At 37.9% G+C, this 25,334-nt stretch overlaps 1 protein-coding gene across 13 annotated transcripts in view; it reads right to left on the bottom strand.

The window, feature by feature from the left end:
• Positions 1 to 25,334, bottom strand: part of MSRB3 (methionine sulfoxide reductase B3) — a 157,755-nt gene that overhangs the window by 99,686 nt on the left and 32,735 nt on the right. For 12 of the 13 annotated variants that reach the window (XM_070619677.1, XM_070619668.1, XM_070619667.1 and 9 more), the window contains 2 exons: positions 9,886 to 9,994; positions 8,205 to 8,282 (listed from right to left, as the gene is read on the bottom strand). In XM_070619677.1, coding sequence (XP_070475778.1) covers positions 8,205 to 8,282; positions 9,886 to 9,994 — 187 coding nt within the window. Of the gene's footprint in view, positions 1 to 8,199; positions 8,283 to 9,885; positions 9,995 to 25,334 lie in introns of those variants that run through there. The other variant, XM_070619669.1, reaches the window with a different exon arrangement.

Genomic DNA, 25,334 nt, shown 5'->3' with positions numbered 1-25,334 from the left:
GCATGTCTATGCAATTATTTCACTTGATACAGTATTGCCATGAGTTAGAAAGAGTTGATGTTATTCTCACCATTTTACAAGTGAAAAAACAAGATGGAATGTTTAAGTCACTTGCGCACGGTGTGCAGCAAGTTGGCGCTGGCACTTTACAACACTGCTCCCACTCGGTGCTCTGGATGGCTTCTGCGCTTTCCTTTGATAGTGGTATGTCATGGGTCGCTTATCCATGATGAAGACACATGGAAGACATGTCTCTGAATGAAAATTTATGCAATTCTCAATGAATCAGTGATCACGTTTTGAAAAAGGAATTATGCCTTTACCAGAAGAGCACCCTTGTGTATTGCCTGAGAAGTACTTGCTAAAACTTGTACATTAGTTTTTTATAAACTGTCTTCAAGTAACTTCAAAGTCTGTGAACGGGAATAAGAAATATTCATCCGTTTTCCAATTCAAGTTTACACAAACAAGATAAATTTACATGAATTACAGCTAAATCTTTTGCAATTATGTTTCCCAGTTTATTCTAACTATCCATTCTAACTCACTAGGAAGAATCGGGGCTGTTTCCATGTAGATTTGGAAAATTAACTAAAGAACTAGGGCTGTGGGTTAGGTAATACAAGGCAAGACTGTTCTTCCCCGAAAGACACATACACACAGACACACATTCACACTCACCCATGCAGCTATCTGGCGCTCTTATGTATAGGTATGTTTCAATTTTACTATGTGAGGCTGTAACTTTTAAATATAAAAATGCAGTTACAATTATCTTTGCACATTGTTAAGCTTTGAATCAGGCCTTGCTACAGTTTTCCAGTTTCTCAAAACGGAGTTGTTCTTTCCCTTATTATCTGCTACACTTTTATGCTATTTATGCTTTTCTTTTCTTTTTTTTTTCTTTTTCCTGCTGGTTTAATGTGTCAGGCATTAACGATGTTTTTTGCTCCCTATCTTGGCCAGTAGCTCCAGGAAGCACCTTTTTTTCAATCTAGCTGTGGTCTTGCCCTGAGCTTTCAGATGAAATGATGATAGAAAAGTAACTCCCTCTGTTACAGATACTTCTCCTGTAAATCATTTTACGTGGGGATAAGACAGGAGGGGTCAATGGGATAAGAGAAGTCAATTTTATATTCTCTTCAAAATAATATATGAGTTATTTAGATATAAAAAAGTTTAAGCCACTACTCAGGAATCTAGTTCATTTCAGAGTAGTTTCATTATAATGGAAAGCTTATTTTGTTAAAGGATTTAGAAGGAGGTGAAGGGCAATTCAAATCTTTTAAATTCAAGTTAAATGCATTTTGTTAAGTTAAGAAACATTTTCTGGAATTATGAGCAATTTCCAGCTACAGTTCTATGAAAAGAAAGCTTGAAGTTAAGTTCATGTTACTCTCCCTAGTAGAATTCCACAGTGACTGGAATGGTTTATGAGCAAACATCATATGGATAGCGTTTAAAAAATGTTGAGAGAATGGGATCTGAATAGAGAGTAAGAATGGAAAACTCTCTCTCCCTCCTTCCCACCCCTCTGTTTTTATATCTCCCCCCAACACACACACTCACACACACAGAGTATCAGAAGGGGAAAAGTTTCTGTTGAAAGTCTCCCTTAGTGGTAAATGGAGTAGCTTACATGGAATAGCACAGTTGAGTAAATTGTGTGTGGCACTGTACTGAAATTTCTTCAGTGAAAGGGCTTATGTTCTTAGAGAGCTGAAAAACGGCTTAAATTTTCTAGTAGCCTAGAATAAAATTGCACAGGAGGCGCATGTGAAATGTAGCATGTGTGAATGGTTTTGCAGCAGAGCTCCATTTGAAATGTAGCAACACAGCTGGGGCAGTGACTCATCACACTAGCATCTACTGTTAACAGACAGACTCTCTCTAATAAAGCCTGCACTTTCTCACGTTTTAAGGAGTTTCTTAGGCTGTTGCGATAGTATAATATGTTCCCAAAACTTGCTCAGGCCACTTGAATTTAACATTTGTTGAATACCTGCCATATACTAGCATTTTTCTGCATTTAGTTCTTACACCTGTTTGGTTTTATTTTCCCCGTTTTATAGGTGATGAATCTGAGGTCACACATCTGGGCTAATATTCAACTGGTTCCACCAGTTGCTTCTAGCCCGTGCCTGTTCTGATTCTTTGATGAAAATAAAGATACAAAGAAATCTCAAGATGGAAGGAAAGACATTTAAGATAGCTCATGTCAGTTGGCCTCAATCTTCTCAAAAATGTAGGGAGAGAACTCAAAAAAAGTGGTGAAAATTTGAAATACAGGTACTTGAGAAAATGTAATGGGAAGTCAATAACTGAAAAGAAAATGACCTTCCAGTTTCAATAACTAGAATCCTGCCCATGATTCCAGCTGTTGCCCTACCTTGCAGATGTTTATGGCCTGATGGCTTCCTGAACACTGGCTACACCTTCCTGTTAGAATTCCAAGGGACTTCCCAAAGGATAAAAACCAGCCTGAAGCTGAGTCCTTCTGGATGACCCGCCATGATGGATCGATTTACTTTTGGTTCAGCCCTGCCCAGACTGGAATGGTCTCAATTTTCAACTTAAGTACTATGACAAGTACAGATTTTTCAAGGAATTGAGATGTGTGTGTCCCATTTGTTATAACTACACTGAGCAAAATAACCAGACCAAAACAAAATACTAAACTTTATTTTCCTATAATTCTTTAACTTTCTTCCTTTCTAAAAGTTTGAGTCTTAATATTCTAAACCCATTTGTATATTATCCTCTCTGTTTCTTCATCTGTAAAATGTGTTGTTTGAAGATTAAGTGTTAATATATATAAAGCACTTAGAACCGTGCCTGGCACATGGTTAAGTGCTACATAAATGTTAGCTCTTTTTATTATTATTAATATCATTAGTGAACCTGTAGAAAATGAGCTGTTAATTCAGGACAAGGCCTGGTAAGTAAATGTGTACAGCATAAAAACTATCCTATATGGTTCTCCAAAGTCTTAAACAAAGTTATCAGGAGCTGATGACACATGGATACTGTTGAGGTTATCAGCTAACAAGAAAAAAAGTTCCCACTGAGGCTGTTACATCCCTATCTCCTTCTCTTTTTACCTCCAGAAATCTATCTTGTGCACTGTTATGACTTATTTCCCATTTCATCATGCTATAATCATACTCAAAATTACTCCACAATCCATCCAACAAAGTTCAGACCTACATCTGATCAACAAACAAATACTTGGTGATTATTACATGCCAGGGGCTGGAGATAAAAACAGGACTAAGGCATGGCCTTGTCACTGCGGAGTTCACTTACTAGTGGGCAGACAGGCACATAAACAGATAACTACAAGACAAAGAAGTAAGTACAGTGACAGAAGTACCTACAAGATGCCATGGGAGCAGAGATGGGGACACCAATGTCCGCCCTGGAAGGCTCAGACAGGGCTTGGAGGAGAAGATGCCAGGGCTTAAGGAATTTCAAGGAGGAATTTCAACGTCTTCTCTGGTATCCAAGCACTTCCTTAATTGGTCCCCTTTAACTGTCCAGCCATAGCTCCCATTACGCCCAATTTAACTCACCTACCCACTCCTACTGGACCAGTCTCCTAACTACTCCTTGAGAAATCCACTTCTGATCCTGTCTCTAATTCCTCTGCTCATATGGCATTCTCCAGTAGGCATCCTCTACCTGGAAAAACTACAAGCTTCTCTCTGCCTGGTAAAGTGTGGGCTCACCTCCTCCATGAGAAATGGCCCTCCTCTGATGCAGTCATATCCCTTCCTATTCCATAGGAAAGCATTTCAAACAGGCACATTCACACAGATACTAAGATTATTTTTCCATATTTTGTAATTGTTTATTGCGTTTTTCTTTTCACTCCAACAAAACTATAAGTACCTTAAAAAAAAAGTTCATAAACTAATTTTATGTGTTTCACAATACCTGGCAAAGTGTCAGCCAAAGCAAAATAAAAGTGGTCAAAAATATTTTCTGAGTTGAATTATTTCACCAGTGCCTTCTCTGGCTTATCTGATATGCAATAAATTCATTTGATGAAATTTTAGAAGTTCAAATAACCAGAGGAGAGAACATTCTTGCTTCTGTCAGTTAATTTACTAACTGAAAGTCAGTAGTATTCTATGAGAAATAAGCTAGCTTAGTAGAATTTGTGAATGTGAAGAAAATGTGAACCATGGAATAAATTACACATTTGGTTTATAAGCAGCCTGTGAATAAGGTTCTTGTATTGGCAGGCAGTAAGAAAGCAGTATATTGTTGAGAGGGAATGTATTTAGGGTAGAGGACAAGTTTGAAAACGAAATGAGAATAATTGAATGGCCTTTTTTGTAAGGAAGTATTATATACATCAGTCAAGCAAATGAAGAGGATTATACACACATGTGAATGCGTGCTCTCACACACAGACACACACACACACACTATGAGCGTGAATAAGATAACAGAAACGGCAGTTGGGAAAAGGACCTTTTCATACTGCCAAGAATCAGGCATTTTAAAATTCAGTACTTCTTTCTTGTTTCTTTTGTTTTCTTATCTGTTTCTCTCCCACTGTTATTTCTCACCTTGTTCCTCTCTGTAGTCTTTGCTGCCTAATTTTCCTCCCTCACTCCCTGCTCTCTAACAAAGACTCCACACACTTTCTCACTCACTCACACACACACACCCCTCAACTGTTTCCTACATTCTGTGTTCCAAGCATGAAATCATCTATCTCAAGAAGGCATCTGAGGCTGATGCCATGAATTCATTGAACAAATGAGTGGTTTTCAAACTTCTGCTCATGAACCCCTAAAAGAATTTTGAGAAAAAACATATATAGACTCTGTGCCAGTTATTAATTTATTGCCTCTCACCTTCAAATCCATCTTCTTTGCCTGCTCTGCTAAAATGGTGCTGGGACTGTAAACACTTTTTTCTTTGTCAGCTAACATGATATCAAACGTTGTCAGCAGAGAGCACAGGAGAAAGACTGCAGGAGAAAGGGAAACCCTTCCTGGTTTCAGTAGCCTGCTCAACAGGCTCCTGCAGGGCTGGCCGCTGCTCTAACATCTGGTTTTTGCAGCACATGAAGCTTCTCTACTCCAGGCCCTTGCAATGTGGGCGGCTTCGCCAGTGCCAGGCTGCTGCCGTATGCACAGCTTCTCCAGCATCCAGCTCCTTCGGTGGGCACAGCTCCTCCAGAACCTGGCTCCTGGTGCAGACAGCTTCTCCAGCACCCAGCCTTTGTAGTGTACACTGCTTCACCAGTGCCAGCTCCTGCAGCACAAGCAGCTTCTCTCGTGCTAGGTGCTGTCTCCAGTGCACAGGAGTCAGCAGCACCTGGCGCCCAGCAGCTTCTTCTCACACTCACCTCTGGTCATTTTGTAGTGAGACACCTCCCTGTAAACAGCTTTCCCCAGAACCCCAGAGGGTAGATTTCCCGCAAATTCCAGGAAGTTGCCCCATTATGGCACCACAGTGACTTCTCTGCCATTTACTGAGCTACAGCCCTGCCCTCTCCAACAAGGTCTAGACCTCAGCCCCGGGAGGGGAAGGTGTAGGGGGGCTGGAGGCAGGGTTTGCAGCGGAAGCTTTTCCTCGGGCTCTATCCCAGCCCTGGGGGTCATGATAGCTTCTTGTATTTGCTATTTCTGCATTCTTCAGAATCCCTATTTACTTCTTACTAGCCAACCCTCATTACCACAATCCTCTGGTAATAATTCTTTACATTAAACTTTCCTGTTCAAATTACTGTGTGGTTTCTGTATCCAGATTGGGTGCTGACTGATACATACATCCTCATAGATTTTAAAGTAACAGCTAAAATATCTTATCAAGAATTTAAATAACTGAAGAAGATAAATTTTCTGGTGTTCTGTACACAGATTACATGCTTAAAATATATTTTTGTCAAAACCTTAGAGCTACATATTTAGATCATTTAATGAATGGAGAAGCCCACCATACAACCTGACGTGCAAACGCAGTCTTCCTGTCCCGTCTATTAATCAAATCCGACTTAGCACCCATCCAAAAAAGAAGACTTGCATTTTTTTAATTTGAATAATGTTGACACTTGTTTCCATGACAACTGTCTCACTTAAGTAGACAGGTAGAAAATGGACAAATGGAAGACAGATGAAGAGATAGATAAGCAGACAGCAGATGGGCCGACTGAGTCTTGCCAAGATGAAATACTATTTCAATATTTTTTTACCAGTTCAATATTTTTCAGGTTTTGGGTGGGTTTTTTTTGGCCTTGCTTTCATGGGTCTCTCCTTCAGAAGTAACGTCTTCTTGAACTATCATTTTGCTTGACACCTTAGAGGTTTTACCCCAGGGCAATAAATCACAGTAAGATTTGGGACAGGTAAAAGGTGTGACATCTTTTGTGAAGCGGGAGAAGGGCGATTATGATGGAGGAGATAGAAAGGAAGAAGTGGCCAACCAGAGGCTCTCTCAGACACACCAGCCTCAGAAAAGCATACATACAGAAGTTGAGGACCAAAAATCGATTCCCTTAAAACTGTCCATGCCCTGTGGCCACTGGAAAGGCTCTGCGGACACCAAGGATAGAAGTTCTCCAGGAAGACAGCAGCACCAGACCAACAAACTACTGCATCCTACAAGGAAGGCTAAAGCAGAGATAATCTTCCCCCTAAAACTGACAGGAAACCATATAAGGAGAAGCATACAATTAAAAAAAGAAAAGAGTAGAATAAAAATATTAAACCATACTCCTTAAAAACTTAGAAAATCAAAGCTTTCCTTATAAGAATGCTAACAGAAATAGAGGCCATGTCACATCTCTATGCAACTCCCTGACCCCAGCAGCACCTACATTTGGAGAAGGGTCTTGCTTTTAGTATTCGTGACTCAAAATCTCACATGGGTTAAACCCTTCATTTACAGTGGTTCTGTTTCTTATTTAAAACAGTAAGTTGTCCTTAGATCCACTACTTTACGGAATCATATGACAGCAAAAGAGATGGAGGATCTTAAACAAAAAGCAATGAGGATGTGGTCAATTTTTACCATTTGGGATATTAACAAGTTTAACATGGCTCAGCAACCATCTTAAGTGTTCTATCATCTATTGTGAGACAAGCTAAAGGTGTTGAAATATAGGGATGTGTGTTTTTTGAGAGGAAATATGTGACAATTTGAAGGGCTGGCTTTTTAACATGAAGAATAAATATAAGAATTCAGAACAGATTCTCAGACAACAGTAAGGTGCAATAAGGTTTATGCAAGTTAAAGAAAGGTTTTAAACTTCAAGAAAATTTTTCAAGGAAACTACTGTTTCTTGTTATTTCTGGAAAATCTGTAAATTGCCAGTGTTTTAAGAGGGAAATATTTATAGAGATATTAAGTATGTTGTACATGCTACACGTATCTGATTCTTGTTTGTTCATTTCCCCTAAGAAATTTGCGATTCTGTTTTAAATAAATGACATTTACTTTCAATTAAGGTTTCTGTCTTTGTACTCCCCCAAATCAGCAACCCCATGGGAAGTACAGGACTTGTAGGATTTTCTCCACCTAGATAAATAAATTTTTGGTAAAGATTTTCTTTTCTTGACTAAGATCCATAATCTCCAGAATACACTGTCTGAATTAACTATTTTGGTGAAAAAGTATACGTCCTGCCTGTTTTATAGTAAACTACTGGGATCTTTAAAAGAAAGATTTTGAATCAATGCAAAAACTGTTAAACTCATGTTACGTAATTTGCTTACATATGTAAAAACATCTGTTATAATTCCCATGTTACCCTCAATACAGGTATTGCCCTTCATTGCACAAGTACAAATAATCAACTTGGTGGATATTATTCAATCTGAAGGATACACATGAAGAACTTGCATTATGGTCCAATAAATAAGTTTAGGGCCATCACTGGATGATAGAAAAATCAATAAATATATAAACATTTCTATACTCACCGAAATCTCTTCCATAGCTCTGCTAAGTCTCACGGTTATTGCAATGAACAAGTCGATGTTGGGTATTTAAAGATCCAAATAGTGCAAAAGCAGCCAGTCCCCCAAACTGGTAATTTATCATGAAAGTCAATAGTTACTTTTGTTTCATAGTGGGGAACAGAAATAACAAAATTCAATAATGAAAAGTTTCTAATGTGAACAAGCAATAACTAGTTTGTTGCCATGTGTGATATGTCCACAACCATAGGTTCTTAACATACTTACTTGAACAATGGAGTTCCACAAACAACACATTTATAGATTCCAGGATCTTTGTGACGTATATATTCTCCTTCGAAGGCACTGATAAACAATAAACAGAGCATAAAAAAAATTAAACAAAGTTAGCATTATTTCTTATAGAACATATTTGCTTAAAATATATTTCTCTAATAAATCTTTCAAGGGCTTTTTGTCCTAAAATGAGAACAGACCAAACATATGGAAATCTGAACATTACTAATATATTTCAAATCTATATAATAAAATGTGTGTATGACTATTCCAAACTAGCACAGGTTAAATTTTAAACAATCAAGCCATCTAGTTATGTAATGCTTGGAAGAAAATTTTCTGATTTAAAAATAAACCTGTAGTTCAGATTCTCAGAAAAAAAAACATTATTACATAAGATTTCTGCTACTCTATGATGTCCAAGAGTGTAGACCAGCAAACACAGAAGGGTCCACGACTTCAAGTGGAAGGAGTCTTATTTTTTGGTTTGAAAAGGAATATTGCAGCTTTAAGGGAATATTTTTCTAAGTTAACAATCTTAAAGGCTAGGAGGTCATTCAGCTAATACAAATCAGCTGTGCGAGTCCAACAAAAAGTCTGTGTGCTCCGCAGCTTGTTTTTATTATCCTTTGGCCCTCTTTATGAGGTCCAATTTTTTTATAAACAGAATTTTTAAGAATGACCTAATCTCTAGTTGTTTGTGTGCATTAAATCATTCTGCTAGTCATGTACACAACAGGACGGTTAGAAGTCCTCCTGGGCCGAGAAGGAAGTCCACCACCAGCGCATTGTGTGGTGAGGGTGGACTTTGTCAGAGATTCCACAGTCAGTACATTCGGTAAACAGTATACACTGTGACAGGAAGAGAGTGTTGCCTATTAACAAGGACCCCATGTGTGGTAAAGAGCTCTTTCAGTTCATGAATGAAAACAAGAAGTTACATCATTAATAAATTTGGATCAGAGGTAAGTTACAGTCTTATGCCAAGCTCCATGGTATAAATTAGACAACAAAATGGCTGGACCTTGGCAAGTTACCTTTGAGCTGGAATCAGCTGAGAGAGACTTTATTCACTAAAAACAGTCTTGGAAGTGAACAAACTCTTTTTTCAGGACTTAGGGCGAACTTCCAAGGACCAAAGCCATGTGAGGGCAGTTATTGAAAATTTTTGACATTCCAACCACAAATGAGCCAATAAATACTTTCTCCACATGTGCTTCAAAAAGAAATTGGAGTGGGGTAGAAAGGAACTAAATTATGCTACCTTCTTTTTGCAGCCAAAACGTCTATACTTACAATGGCCACCTTCAAAATTTCAGCATCCTGGCACAGTGCCATGTCCCTCATGGTTTTGCTTACTGTGATGTCTTCCCAAAAAATGTACCTAAATCGCTATTACTTCCACACATTTTGTAGTAAACTAAAAACAGGCCCTTAATAAAAGCCTTGTGACTTTACATAAGATAGAGTGTTCATTAAAAGGGAGAAAGAATAAATAAGGCTTCGTCTTAACCTAAACAATACCATTTTCAACCTTTTCAAGGATAGTAATTTGTAGACTTTAGCAAATAAGAGTAGAATTCTTTAGATTAAATGGCAAGGAAGAGGATTCAAAGGGGGGGGATGAAGAAAACTGGCTTTTGCTTAATGACCTTCTTAGCGCTCCCCTCACCTTTCCGTCCCTTTCTCCTGAGTGACATGGTACTGCAGGGGTGTGAGCCGCTTCCTCAGTTCCTGCTGGGAAAAGACCACCTTACAGCTCTTTTGATCCCTACATGACCCTGGAGAGAGAGAGGATATGGGAGAAGGAGGCTTTTTAGTTTGAATCCTAAATAATTGCTTTGGCTGGCAGCCACAGCACAGCTTCTGCAGTCACTTGTCAGTGACCAGACCAGTCCCTAACGCACCAAACTTACCTGAACTGTGGCTGATTATTTCTCTCAGATTAAAAAGAGTGTTTCTCAAGATCCAGGTGATTCCGCTGGAGCACTGAGAACGTGCTATAGCCAGAGCTGCTAGCACGCGGTAGTAAACACTCCTTGAACATTCACAAGATGGTAGTACATCCTGCGTGTCTCCCAGTACCTTGAAATTCTTTTTTTTAAACGAATCCAAAAAGCATTTACACTGTATATATAAGATGATGGGCATATGTGGCTAAATAATAACTCTCCACTCAATAATTTTGCAACTTTGTAGAAGAGCTGAAACTTGCATCATTCCATTTCCATTCTGGGTGATTTAAATACTACCCTATTTTTTTTTTTTTGAACCCTAAAGATGTATTTTTCCACGACTAGGAATTGTTCTCTGATTCTGTCACACACTTCACTAGGTTCTGTAGAGTCCTTAAAAGCAAGTGTCTCTTTAACGACTGTCCCTTACCATGTTAAACAGGCAGCAAGAAATTTTTAATAGACTCCAGGAGAAGGCTCTTACACTGATGCAGATTCAAGACATTCCAAAGAGAGGGTGAGAAAAATTAGGGAGGCGAAAGACAAAGAGGAAAAGTGAATGTGGTTTTCTTGTTGTTAGTGCTGTCGAGGGGACTGCGCACCACAACAGAAGCCTGCCCAGTCTCTGTGCCATCCTGTCCCCTTCCGCGTTCGATCAGATAATACCCTGCTGCTATTCATAGGATTTTCATAGCCAATTTTTTCGGAAGTGGGTGGCCAGGTCCTTCCTTCTACTCTGTTCTAGTCTGTAAGCTCGCTGAAACCTGTCCATTGGGTGACCCTGCTGGTATTTGAAGTCCCGGTAGCATAGCTTTCAGCATCACAGCGACACGAAGTCACCACAGTACGACGACACGTGGGTGGTGTGGTTCCCTAACAGGGACACAAACCCTGGCTGCGCTGGTGAGAGTGCTGGATCTTAACCACTAGACCACCAGGGCTGGACGTGACTTTATTTAGAGACCTATCTTTTCTTTTTGCAAAGTATACCTAGGAAGACTTCGCTGATTAAGTGTATTTGAAGGATGAAATAATTTTAATGTGACTGGCAGCTTTTATTTCAACCTATATAGACAGCAGTAAAGTGTTCAGACAACATCTGTTTATATGTAGCATTTTATTTTACCTGCACAAATGATTGAAAAGAAACCTAACTCTGGGATAGCACAGCCCCCACTCCTGGCAGGGAAATCACTCTTTACTGTCCACCCCAGTGGGAGACAGGCCCGTGGATGGCTCTGCATGCAAAGATTCCTTTCCATGTTTCGAAATTACTAAAAGAAAGAGTGCTTAGTTTCCTGAATATTAAACTCAACTTCTTTTGAAATATAAAGAAATACTATTTAGGAGTAGAAGTGCTTTCTACATCTTTTACTGTTAAGGCACGTAGTGTCATAGTCAGTGAGATCACTGAAGTTAAACTGGGAGAAAATGAACTAACCAGTTACCCTGATTGTGGGGCTGAAGAAGGGTATCAGCTTCCAGAACAGGGCCACCAAGAAAGAGTGGTTGATTCTCTATGAGGAAGCATGGAGGCAGGAAAAGAGCAAACCAGAGCCAAAGAGAAAGTTTGCAGTGGGCCTGTGGGTTGTCACCCAGCGCCTCTCCTGACCTTCCACACGGCATGCTGGCCCTGCTCCAGCCTGGAAAGACTACAGGAACAGCTGGCACACGGCTAATGGCGTGCTGGTCTCTCATCTCACTGGACCCCATATTACACTAGGCTTTCTCCAAATACCAACTACTTACACTTTTACTCTTGTCCAAGGAGTACACAGAAATGTTCCCCTAAGAAACGTCTGTCCTGTCGGACAAACCTCTCCATGGCTTGAATACAGAGTTGCTTTTTCTTAAATAATCAGTTGACTCTGATAGGCGAGTTTCTGCTCAACTCACTATAGACTTCTTAAAAGGTATCTTTATTTTTATTTCTTTATTTATAGGAAGGGTTGCATCTTTGTCGATTTTGTCCAAAAAAATTCATTAATTGCACACTTAACATGACAAAACATCTTGCTTGAAATTATTCTTTCCAATGGCATGGATGATTAAAATCTGGACAATCAGAATTAAATAATTCTGTCCAAAATATTTTTGTTAATATATGTTCATTCATACAAAAAGACCAATTGTGTTCCCAAAGTTGAGAGAACTAAGCTACCCATCTGTATGTCATTTAGTACAAGAGAAGCAACTGCAGGTTTAAATTACATGGTATTGGATTGCAATTTCCTAACATTGGATGCTTTCTGCCTTTTTACCTTGAGTCATTCACTAAGGAGTGTTCATAAAAAGTAGCTTAAAGCACAGATGCTTGCAAATAGTTTAGGCAAAGATGTTTCTCTCTTTTTCATTCTCCCTCTCTCAAAAATCTCTCTTTTCAGAAGAGAAAGAATAAAACTGTTGGTCAGTATTGACGAACCACGTCAAGTATTTGTATAAGGAGAAAAGGTAAAATTGAAAACATCTGATTGAAGTAAACAATACAAACATAAAAGCTTTCCTGGTGAATGAAGGGTATTGAGGAGACTTTATTTCATAGATTAGAAATTACTTTTGATCTAAACATTCTTAAAAACAGATTGTTTTCCACCATGAACCATCTCATTAGCTGTGCCACAGAGACCTCGCCTTAATGGCGGGCTCTGAAAGGGTACTGCTGTCCCCCTTTGTCAGTCTCCATCCTATTGGGGAGGGGGATCGAGATTTCATTCCAGCTTTCTTTGTTTGTCTTTCAAGAACCACTAAAGCAGTATTCACACAAATTTTGTAGGAATGTGTCCTATGTCATAGCCTACAAATTATTTGGTTTTGGTGCACTTAAAGGTCATCTTCCAAATTAGCAAAATTTTCCTACATCCTGGCTTCTCAACCTTAAATATAAATATTGTTTCCTAACTGTAAGTGAGGTTTGTTCTTTAAGAAATGCTAGTGCTTATTTAAAGTTGTCAAACTTTGTACATTTTTATTCTTTGGTCATACTACGTTCTCAAAATAATTAGGCTTTTAAAGCGCACCTAATAGCAAGAGGAAGTATATGTGGACTAGAAACAACTACTGTGATTTTTAAACAACTCAATGAGAGGTTAGTCAGATTTTGATAAATTTCTTGCCGCATAGTTTCATAATAACATACTTCCTGGACAATTGAAAGCTATACTCTATGACATTAGCTCTTCTAGCATCATAAGCAAAAATTGGCATAAACAAACAGAGAAAGGCTTCCCTTTTGTCTCTGATTTCCCTTCTTGCTATCAGACTCACTTTCCTAAAGTCATATGGTGCCACTGTTAATTTTGAAGAAATCACTTCATTTTGAAATTCTAGAATAATTCATTGGATGGTTTCCCTTTACTATCTTCACTTAGGTACTGTAATTTTCTTATTACACAGGGTAATTTAACATTAGTATTATATAACATCTGTTCAATGACCTCTAAATTGGCTTAGAAGTATGTGAGGAGAAGATTTTTTCCCTTTATTTAAATGTTCAGTAGAGGACCTTGAAGGCACAAGTGGGTGTGCGTACATGCAACACAAAACACGGCTGAGGGGTTCCACTGCCACTTTGGGACCTAATTGTAACAGCACTCCCCACAGAGTCATTTCGGTATAGACAGGAGCCATCTTGAACCCAATCCAAGGGTATTTATTCACTAAAATAAGCCCAAAGTCTCTCTTTATAATGAGACTTGTTCCGTATTGTCACCTCAAAGCCGATATTGTCTTAAGGCTCCAGCAGGCAGCTCTTGCTGGAGGAAGAAAGAAATGGAGAAGAAGAACTCACGTTCTGGCTGCCCGCTTCACGTGACCACGGGCAGCCTCCCTCACGGGTCTGCTCCAGGGGTCACAGCCGCCACTGCTTGGCAAACACTGTCTGAATAAACGAAGTACCACACTGTCATTCTGACCACAGCAAATTCTGCAAACCCTGTTTTACGAGGTAGCCAGGGCAGGGATTTCAGTGTACTGCAATGTTTTATTAGGAATTATTTTTCTACAGTAGTTCTCTCAGAACAGTATTTTCCTGACGTTATCTTTTAAAATGATTAGAATAGCAATTGAAAGAAGAAAACTAAAATCTGAGTGCCTATTATGTGCCAGGCACATTTCCAGGCACTTTCACATAACCACAGGGACTCCTCAATAATTCTAGGAGGCGGATGTCATGCCCGTTGTACAGATAGAGAAACTGAGGCTGAGAGAGGTTATCACGTAACTTACTAAGGACAAACAGTGGATAGATACATCGACTCAACCCGGGGCTGTCCGAGCAAAGCCCATCGTCATCATATTTTCTGGGAGGAAAAATTATACTACGACTTTCTTGTTTCTTCTTAAATTATGCAATAACTTCCAGCTTAAAAACTGCCAACAACTTAAGATAATAAGGGAGAAAAGCAATAATCACCACAGAACATCCGGAAAAATACATACATTTGTCTATTAGCCAACGTCTGTTTCCCTGTGTTCCTTCCCTCAGCAGAGGGTCAGTGACAAGGTTTGGACGGGATTCTCGCAAAGTCTATAAAATGTTGAAAGGCATTTTAACTTCCTGTTAAGAAGTAAATCAGATCTGTTACCTAAATCTAAGAGCACTTTTAAGTCATAAATCTTATATTTCAGTGTGAAAATTCAAAACAAAAAAAAACCCCTAAAGATGCCATAACTTTCATTTTGGTTCTAGGATGAGAAAAAATAAAACTGCTAAATATTTTCCCAAGAGGAATAAGAAATGATAAAACTATCTTGTCTTGCTTTGAGCATACTAAGTTAAAACAGTAAAATTCATGTTGAAGCATCCTGCTACTATATTTAAAAATGGTATACTTTTATTTTCACTATAAATTTCAATTTTCAGTTGGTTATTAGTCTGTCGTATTGGAAGACTGAACAAATTTTTATTCCAGATATAGCAGTGTTAGGAATTTCTAAATAAGCGCACATTTATGAAAGCCAAATCTAGTCCATTTGTACAAGAGAATGTAGAATATAGTCCATGAACCATTTTCTCATGTTTGTTTGTTTTGCATGCCAGTAATTCAATAAAAGCTTTAAGAAAAAATGCACAGCACAGGAAGACAAGCTCCTCGCTTGTGGAAGTACACCCAATCCTTCTGATTCTTCTCTCAAAGTAGATCTAGGCTACAGGAAACACTCCTGAAATGAACATACCATCTGAGAGGTCCCGACACCTTGGCGGCCGCGCTCTGGTGTCCCCGGAACCAGGGCTACAGGGCTTACTGTTTGAGGACCGTTGATCTGACATTTGTTCTTACTGTTTTTTCAAGTCGTCAAAAATGTTGAGTGCTCACAGCGTGCCAGGCACTGTGCTGAGTAAAATATCCTCATTCACTCTGTCGATAATGATTCACTGAGCACCTCCTCTATGCTGGCCTCACTCTGAGGACATAGGATGCACCCCTGAACAAAATCAAGCTCTACTGGCACGGAGCCCCCAGGAAAGCAGCAGGGGCAGGGGAAGACAGAGGAAACACACGAAAATAAGTAAGTAAATAAAACAGCCTCTTAGAAGGTGCTAAGTACACAGGAAGGAAAAAAGCAAGACTGAGCAGAGCGAAGAGGACTGGGAGTGCTAGAGGTAAGGGCTGTAGAGCCGTCACGGTGGGCCTCACGGGAAGGCGCCGTCTGAGCAAAGCCCCAAAGGGAGAGAGGAAGCCGGCTGTGCCCATACCTGGACACTCAGAGGAAACGGCCAACGCAAGAGGTGAATGGCCTAGGAGTCCATCCTCCAGGGGCACAGACAGAGACAGGCAACGCAAACCAACTGCTAACCCTGAACATGAGCAGGGTAGGCAGCAACAATTCAAACATGCAGAGAGTATGCTTGGAAACCAGCAAGTTGACAACTACATCTCTTAGTACAGACATCATCGGGCAGTACTTTTACCTCCAAGAGGGACCTTAGTGAGTACCCTCTTGGTAAAGTGCCATCCATTCTCAGACAGCTCTCAGGCAGTATCTGTGTGTCTGCACTCTGAGCACAGAATCCGCGTGCATGCTCTGCAAATTTGCTCTGGGTACTGAATGTCGTCCCTTCTAGATGACAGGGCATCATTCCTGATCTGGAGTCACGTGCAAGAGGATATGCAATTGCCGTGTTTACAGGCTATATTTTTGAGGGGCCTACAGAGCAAAATCCTTTGGCCAAACAATGCTTTGACCCTTCTTAAACATGTCAGAACTCTCCCCTTTAGAGGAATCTTGTAGGTGTTGGCAGGGAACATCCATAACCAGAGAAAGTATAAACTTAGTTTCCATTTTTTTAAAAATTCTTAATTTGTATGTTTAGGTTCAATTTAACTTCACTTGTCCTCCAATCCTAATAAAACACAAAGAAAAAAAAACTCCAGGTCTTAAGAGTCAGAAAGCAGACAATTGTTTCTTTTTTTCTGTTTTTTTTTTTTTTTTTGGTGAGGAAAATTGGCCCTGAGCTAACACCTGTGCCAATCTTCCTCTATTTTGTATGTGGGATACCACCACAGCACAACTTGATGAGCAGTGTGTAGGTCCGCGCCCAGGATCTGAACCTGTGAACCCCGGGCCACCGAAGCAGAGTGCATGTACTTAATCACTACGCCACTGGGCCGGCCCCAATTATTTCTTTTTAAGGTAAAGATTTTGTTCCTGTTTATATGTGAGAAAAATCATATCTTTATTGATCATAGTAATAATCACATTTCATGCCTTCTTGCTGTTTTTCTACTCCTTCACATCAGACAGTTCTCCAGCTCAGTTTCAGTTACATTCAATTGATGCATGCACAGAGTTCTAATTAACATCAATGGACATTATAAGCATGCCAAGGCAACATACCATTTTAAACTTCTTGAATTAAATAAGACCATATGTTTTACTGGTACATAGCTGAACGATAAAAATTGGTCTTCTGGTTTCCATATTGCAGGTTTGAATAGACAAACTAAGAAAATATTTTCAAGCAAGTTTTCCTTCCTAGTCTACATACTCTATAAATTCACTCCTACTCTGATCATCCTTTCATCTGTACACCCTTAGGACCAGCGTATTCACTCTGCAAGGTACTACTTACATGGGCTAATATATTATTTTGCAATTCTTCTCAAATGTCCTCAGTTGCTTCTGCTTTATTTTCCCAATTTATAAATTCTTTGAAGATATAAACTGTTGAACCTAATATTAATTCATACTTTCTACAACTATTTATTAAACATCTACAGTGAATCAAGAACTGTGATGAGCCCTGGAAAATTAAAAATGAAGAAGTCAAGGTTCCTGCCTGGGACAGCACATATTCTAGCAGAAAAGAAAAGCAATCAATACAATGTCCTGTCGTAATAGTAAAAGCAGGTACAAAGTTTTGTGTAAAGAGAGTTAACAAAAAAGATATTAACACTTAAACTTCGCCCACCTGGAGTAAGCAGGTCCAGTTATTACTGGGATATGGGAAACTCAGAGAATTTGTAGAAATAGCCTTTACAGGGTCAGAGGGAGAGAGAAGATTCAAATAGGGAAGAGAACTCCATCTAGACAGGCCACGAGATGCCATGGGATCAAAGTGCACATCGTGAAGGTTGTAAGCATCCTCTCCTGATGAAAGGAATGCAGAGAGTCTTCGCATAAGGGTATCAGCTAACTTAGCAAAGGGAAACAGCCAGGGTAAAGCAGAGATGCAGATCTGGAAGAGAAGCTGGGCAGCCGAGAGAGAATGCAGTGTTACAATCAAGGGGGAAGTGTGGAAACCTTTTCTCACTGTAAGTCAATGGAAGTGAATGTATTTCCCACAACATCTAAAGCCTATTAATAGGACTTAAAATCCCAGCCTTTAATAGTCCACTCTCCCCAGTGAGGCTGTGTGATCTTCTCGAGGGGGAACAACAGAGAGGCCTCCACGACATTCCCCCTGATGAGGCAGTCACCTGAATGGCTCTGTAAGACAGAAACCACATTTTACCTTTCTATGTTTCCTTTGTGTGCCACAAATTTTTAATTGTTGAATTCATGTGTAGTAGTCATTTCATCAGCATTCTTTAAGCATCAAAAAGAACTAAAGAGTCCCTTATCGACTCTTCAAAATGTAATGCAAACACCAAGAGCGATGATTTTTCTATTCATGTGAACCAAAAAGCCTAGAGTTTAGGGAAATATTTAAAACCCGTCTTGATCCAAAAAGTATTTTCTTGCTTGCAAAGCACATGAATAAAAAGAGGATTTTTAAAGGCACTGCCATCATCAAGGGACAATGGTGGAAGCGAAAGTCACTGAATTTCAAGTCTATCTGGTCGCATGTGAAACGTCTGACAAAGTCAGAGTTCCCTGTTTTTAATTTTTTTTCCAGTATGGGTCTTCACTAGAACATCATAGCCCATACAGAAAAAAAAAAAATTAAAACCAGACAGGCTCATTTCCATTTAGCATTTCACATGCCATCAAAAAGACCTGCAAAAAACAGCTCCCCCCTCATCCTCCCTTGCCCTCCTGAGAGCACAGAATGCAAGGGAGATGAGAGGTAACTGCCCAAAAAAGGAAGGAAACGGGCCCTCTCTTAGACTATCATGCAGAATTTTATTTAAATGTAACATTAAGTATATTTCATCAGGAAGAAAATAAAATTTTATTGTCCAAGAGCTCAGCTTTGTAAATTTCTAAAATTACTTCATTGCCCAAATCAAATTTAAACTCTAAATTAATTAAGCACAGTGGGCAGAAAACAAGTCTGCGATTGCCACTCAACAGACAGCTAAACCTGAGTCTATACATTCCAGAAAAATCTGAGAGATTCTGGAGAAAAAAATAGTCTAAAATTTTACATTTGTGTTTATCACCCAGATAACTAAAGAAAAAGCCTAAGACTTCTCCTGAAGTATTCAACATCTACTTGAAAGACAGTGCATACATATATTTCGGTCATCTTTGCAGACCCAGCACCCAGCAATGGACATGGACAAGAGTAAGCACTAAATAAGTATATGCTGTATTTAAATATTTATTCATTTTAATTATTGCTATTTAAATTTTCTTCCTAAATGATGTCTTTGGCTATGGTTCTTAGAATTTAGTTTAAAAACTGCAACAAAAATATTTGCTCAATAAATTGGTGAAATTAAAAAAAGAATAAATGATGATGGATTAAGTTTTTTCCCTTGATTACTAGTCTGAATCCTTTCTTACCTCTTTACAGTTCCACATTGAAATCTTTTATTATGACTAATATTCCATTAAATCTCTGCATTTAAGACTGTGAGATGACCTAACCCAGCACTCTCCAAGATGTACTCTGTAAACACTGGCTCTGAAAAAAATCCTCCCAGGTTGTTCCTCTTGGGGGTGAGAAGAAGTTTCCGTAGTCAACCCAGATTATGAAAATGTAGGTGACACGGGTTTCTTCATGGAGACCTTCTCAGAGACCTTCTTACGCTGATGTGCGTTACTAATATGTGGTCTGCTGACACACTATCATTTTATGCTCTGCTAGAAAAGCAAAAAAGAGTTGCCAATCAAACTATGACACAATGCTTTCTTATCACAATGATTTTTAGGCTGCATCCTGGTTACCAAGACGATAAAACGGAAAAACAGTGCCTCTTAGAATTTATAAAATATGGCAGTTGCAGAGTTTCTCAATTTGATAATGGATCAGTTTTACAGGATATTAGTAGAACTAATGATGGGAAATGATGAACTTCTAGTCCAAAGCCCTCATGAGGAACCAAGGTCCAAAGAAGTGACTTGGCTGGTCACACACCTGGTTAACGAGAGCCAGGTTTTCTTTGTAGCTTTCCTCCCTTAATCTAGTCATTTGTCCCATTTCTCTCTTGAACCCACACTTTAATCTGCCATCTTTTACCAACCCCTGTGCCCACCGTCCATTCCCACCCCAGGCTGCCATCCCCCATCCCTGCCACCTCCTGCTAATTACATCTACGGATTCCTTCAATATCCTTCAGAAGAACTGTCTATTGCTTCAAATCCTATTCCAAGAAGGCAGTCTACCATTCTGGGCAGAAGGAATCTGCCACTTCTCACTTCTACTCTCTCCCTCCATAGAAAGCAAAGGAGGAAATGTTTACATAGAATCATAAAACCATCAAGTATATAACTTCCTTCATCCTATAGATAACAAAACTTGGACCCAAAGTGGCCATCTTTCTCACCAGAACATACATTCTTTAAAAACAGAGATCACACTACTTTCAATGTGGCATTATTATTATTATTATTTTTTAGGGGGTGAGGAAGATTGTCCCTGAGCTGACATCTGTACCAATATTCCTCTATTTTGTATGTGGGATGCTGCCACAGCATGGCTTGATGAGCGGTGTGTAGGTCCATGCCCAGGATCCAAACCCGTGAACCTGGCCCGCCAAAGTGGAGCATGTGAACTTTTAACTACACCACTGGGCCAGCCCCAATGTGGCATTATTTTGATACATAAGATGATGGTACTTATTCACATCCATTCATTCATTCGACAAATATTTATTGAACATCTATTATGTTACAGACAATTCTAGTTGCTGAGATGAAGTAGTAAACTAAGTAGACAAAAATCTCTGCCTTTCTGGAATTTACTTTGCAGGAACGAAAGATTTTCCTGTATTAGAAACAGATTTTGGCTGATCAAACTCACCACCTCCCCCAGACTTATCTAATGCCCTGTCTCCTCCTTTTTCATTTTTTTAGTCCATTCTCCCTACAGCCAGGGATTAAAGTTGCACAGAATAAATTTCTGGGAAATATCAAATAATGTTAATGCCTAAGGGTTATTTCTAATTGTGAAAGATATGACAAGAATATGATATCATTCTTAGTTTACAGATGAAGAATAGGAATAAAAAGTACAAAACAGATTCTTGGGGCCATAAAGCAAATTGGTGGTTGAAACAAACTGGTAAATAGAAATTAAGCTTCCAATCCGTTTCTTCATCAATACCAATAATATGATGGCAACCTCTGAAACTTGTGATGTTATCTAAAATTTGCACAATATTAAAACATTAAAATGATATATAATATGAACAGTTGTATCATTCTCTGAGCCAACATGCATTTCTGCAACTAAACAAAATCTTAATAACTATAGTTATAGAATTTTGGATTTTCTTCGCTTGCTTAAAATTCAAATAATCTGATTGTTTAAATTAGCATTCCATTCTTTGTTTGCAACTATGTGGCTGAATATAATAAATATATCTAGTGTTGAAGGAAATGCTTCTCATAGTAGTTACTGAGTAAATTTAAATTCTGTAAATGAATAGCTCTTACAAATCACCTAAATAACTGATATCTTTGTCATTTCATGGTATATTTTTTATAACATGCATTTAAGTGATTAATGCAGGTGCAAATATACTAAATGTAAAAAAAAGAGAAAAAATTAGGGAATTAAAATAAATGAAATGAGGATTTAAAATTTTCATATAAATGATTGGTTTTAAATGCAAAGGCATAAAAAGTAATTTGAAATAATTTGCCATTGCATCTCAATAAAATCTATTTAAAGCATTTTAAATTAAAAGGTATCTAGAAAAAGCAGCCATGAGAAATTCAACCTCTAAATAAAATGTTTAGGATGAAACTATAAACTAGAAAAGAACTACCGAACGAATAATAAAAATTCATCCAGTGTCTAGCCTCAACATGAGTCTCTGTGAGCTATCATTCATGCCTCATTTCTCCATTAAACATGTTTGTTGAGAGCAAAAGGTGGCCTGGGCTCGTTTTAATAATAAATCCTTCTGTAATCTGTTAGGTAACATTACTGTGAACATATTTAGATAAATAAACATCTAATAACTCCACCTACGTGATTCCCCAAAAGTCCATGCTATCTAGATAATCTAACCCTGCAGAATTACCATTTGTTTTTAGAACTCACAATATGTTTTATATTCTTTACAGTCATTGTTAATTAACTAGTGAACTTCTCAAACAAAACTAAAGTTTGTTTTATTATTTGTTCATGTCCATTTTATCTCTGTTGCTACTAGGTGTTTCTATGTATTTTACAATTATTAAAGTATATATAAAGAATTTATTCCATATTTAAGAAAAAAATTAACAAAATTCACATTTAACAAACCATATGCCCAACACCTTAATACAGATGTATTGTTCTATTATAATTTAGTCTTGTTCACAAATAATTTTTAAAACTCATGTGCAATTAGATGCTATACAGCAACTTTTCAACATTAACTAAACTTTAGTATATTATAGAGCTACTAAAACATTTTGTTTTAGAAAAAAACATAGCTAGCTGCATCAGACTACTCATTAATCAACATTTTAAATATAATTTTTCTTAGTTTCCAAAAATATTTTAATTCATGCAAAAAACAATTCATGCTTAACAGTCAACATGTTAAACCAATAACATTTTCAAGATTCTATAAAAATTCAAAACACAGCAAAACAAAATGTGAAATTTTCTTTAATTCTTGGGTGGTCTGCTGAAGAAAATTTAGCTGCATATAAAACTATAAATTACTGTTAAATCAGCTATTTGGATAAAAGATAAGTTAATTTATGAAAACTTGTTTTAGTTTATAGAAAGTCTACACATGAAAGACAATTTCAATGAGATGTCCAAGCATAAGGCAGTTGGAATTCTATTGAAAATGGAAAAAGGTTTTGCACTCTACAAATATTGTTTGAACATAATATAAGCAGAAAAATTTTTGGTTTGTAAATCCATATGTTCTTAACCGGATATTCTTTATACACTTTAGTTTAAGTCTTCACAACGCACCTATGTGCTAATGATATCAGGACACTCGTGCTGTGAAAGAATGTAAATCTAGTGCCATCTACTGGAAAAAGTAGAGACCATTCAATTAACTAACTGCAAATTATTTTGTGAATTGTGAGTTGAAATTTGTGTCTATTTTTTTAAAACTATTTGTTTCTTTAAAAATAAAAACTTCCCCAAAGTATTTTTAATATAATCAAAGAAGTTAGATAAGATGAACATGTAAGAATGGTGAAAATGGAGACCAAATGGCATTAACTAAACCCATGGGAGAGGATTCCATTGGTGACATCCATACAGAAACCAGAATGCGGCATTCTAATCAGAGTGTTTATATTGGTTTCCTGTGTGCCTTTTAGAATATAGATCCTGAATCTGTGGCCAAAGAGCCCTCAAGAGTTTCAGAATATCTAACGAAAGAATATGAAAAATTGTGCATAGATACACACATGTATTTTCCGGGGGAGGAGAGTCATAACTTTTATCAAAGAACCATGGAGATGGTCCTCTTCATGATCCAAAAAGGATAAAAATAAAAAGTAACACAGAAAGTCAATCTATTCAGGAGGTGACCAGCACACTGATGACTTCAGTTATGTTTTTAAGGGCAATAAGCCATCAGAAGCTATTGGTGAGCTACTGCCGGCTCCAGCTTAAACAGCCAAACTTCTTATCTGTGGATGTTGCTTTAGCGCACATATTTCCTCTTTACAAATGAGAATTTAAAGTATAACAATAATGATTTGCTCCAAAGTGACCAAAAGAGCCAAAATTCCTACTTCTCATGGTAAGTGTAATATACATTTATTTCCTTTCTCAGTTTATCTACCACCAAAACTCAAATTGTTTGAGAGAAAATTAAAAGCAAGCTGGATAATATACCTTGAATCTGTATTACCATTTTTGTTATGTGTTTGGCTACAACATGATTTATACCTAAGATATCTACTATATGTATTAATGCAATAAAGTGAGAAAAGAGAAATTGTTTCTCACAATATATTCAAAACGCAACCGAATTATGAACTTTACTCTTAATCTTCCCATATAAAAGAGTCTCAAATAAATTTGCACTCTCTGTTATAGCTATCACTTCACCTACACGTAAACTTTCCAAATGTTTATTCATTCGTTTAACAAATATTTATTAAGTGCCAGGCACGGTGCTGAGCCCTGGAGCCACAAGCCTCCGATCCGTGAAGAGTTCTCTTTCTACAGATGATACTCTAGGATTCGCAAACACCATTTGCAAAGTATCTCTTCTTAAGACTTCTAATTTCTACATTAGCATATTATGATCATATCTTTCCAAACTGCATAACAGCTGTGTGGCTCTTCAGTGGAGACTGTTAAATATGCCACTAAAGTCAAGTAAGAGGAGCAACCACAGATCACGTGTACGATGTTAGAGAAAAGTATAATTTATCACTGTAATTAGTACTATTTAGACAAATGCTCTCTCTTGGCTGTAAGCTACCACGATATCTAGTCTGAGCTACAATTAGACTTAATTTTTACCAAGCACTGAAACTATGTATAAAATTGTGCTTCCTAATCCGTCCTCAGATAAGGCCTCAGTCTCAGTTTAGAGGTAAGGAATTCTAATGTTCAAACATGGAAAATATTTCCATCCTCCCACCACAACCTAGCGGAGTTGTCTATAAATTTCCAGCCATTAATTAGTACTGAGCTTTAAGATTTTACTAAGCCACAGCCAAAATAAAAACAAACGACAGTTAATAAAATCATAGGATTTCAACTGAACAGATTATCTAATTTGAATTCCTCGTTTTAAAGATAAAGAGACTGAGACCTGGAGAAGTTCACTGACATGCTCAAGGTCACACAGTTAAGGACAGAGCTGTGGCCTTCTGACTCCATCTCCAGTGCTCTTCTTGATACATACAAGAAAAGGTTGTAGGAAATTAAGAAGAAATTCTCAGAGAGAAAAAAATTACCCTTAATTACAAATGTGAGTGAACCATAACTCAGATGCACTTAATAAGCTCTAAATTAAAATTATGCTTTATTAAAAATAAGTAAAGGAAGTCAAACCTGAAAAATGATAGATCACTCTTCTGGGATATGGCCCTCATACAGGTCAATCCAGTTATAATCAATTTTAAGGGCCTGTTCCAATTATTTTTTAGTTCTGGAATTATTCCATATTGAATAATACCTGAAATTAGGAGGGTACTGGCTAGGGACCAGAAATCTTTTTGATTTATAGTGATTTTTGTTGTAATGGGTTTTGACCAGGGAACAGTAAATTAAAGCAAGACTTCAAACTTTCACCTTAATTTCCTCTATCTCCAATTTTGGCCTCTTCCCTCCCTACTTGTACAAAGGACTTAGTAAAGGATTTTAATTCCCACTTTGATTTCATTTTTATTTTTCAAAATTTAAATAGTTTGT

Source organism: Equus przewalskii, chromosome 5, assembly GCF_037783145.1.
Source record: "Equus przewalskii isolate Varuska chromosome 5, EquPr2, whole genome shotgun sequence".
NCBI classification, from domain to species: domain Eukaryota; kingdom Metazoa; phylum Chordata; class Mammalia; order Perissodactyla; family Equidae; genus Equus; species Equus przewalskii.
This window is presented reverse-complemented; position numbering and strand designations above follow the sequence as displayed.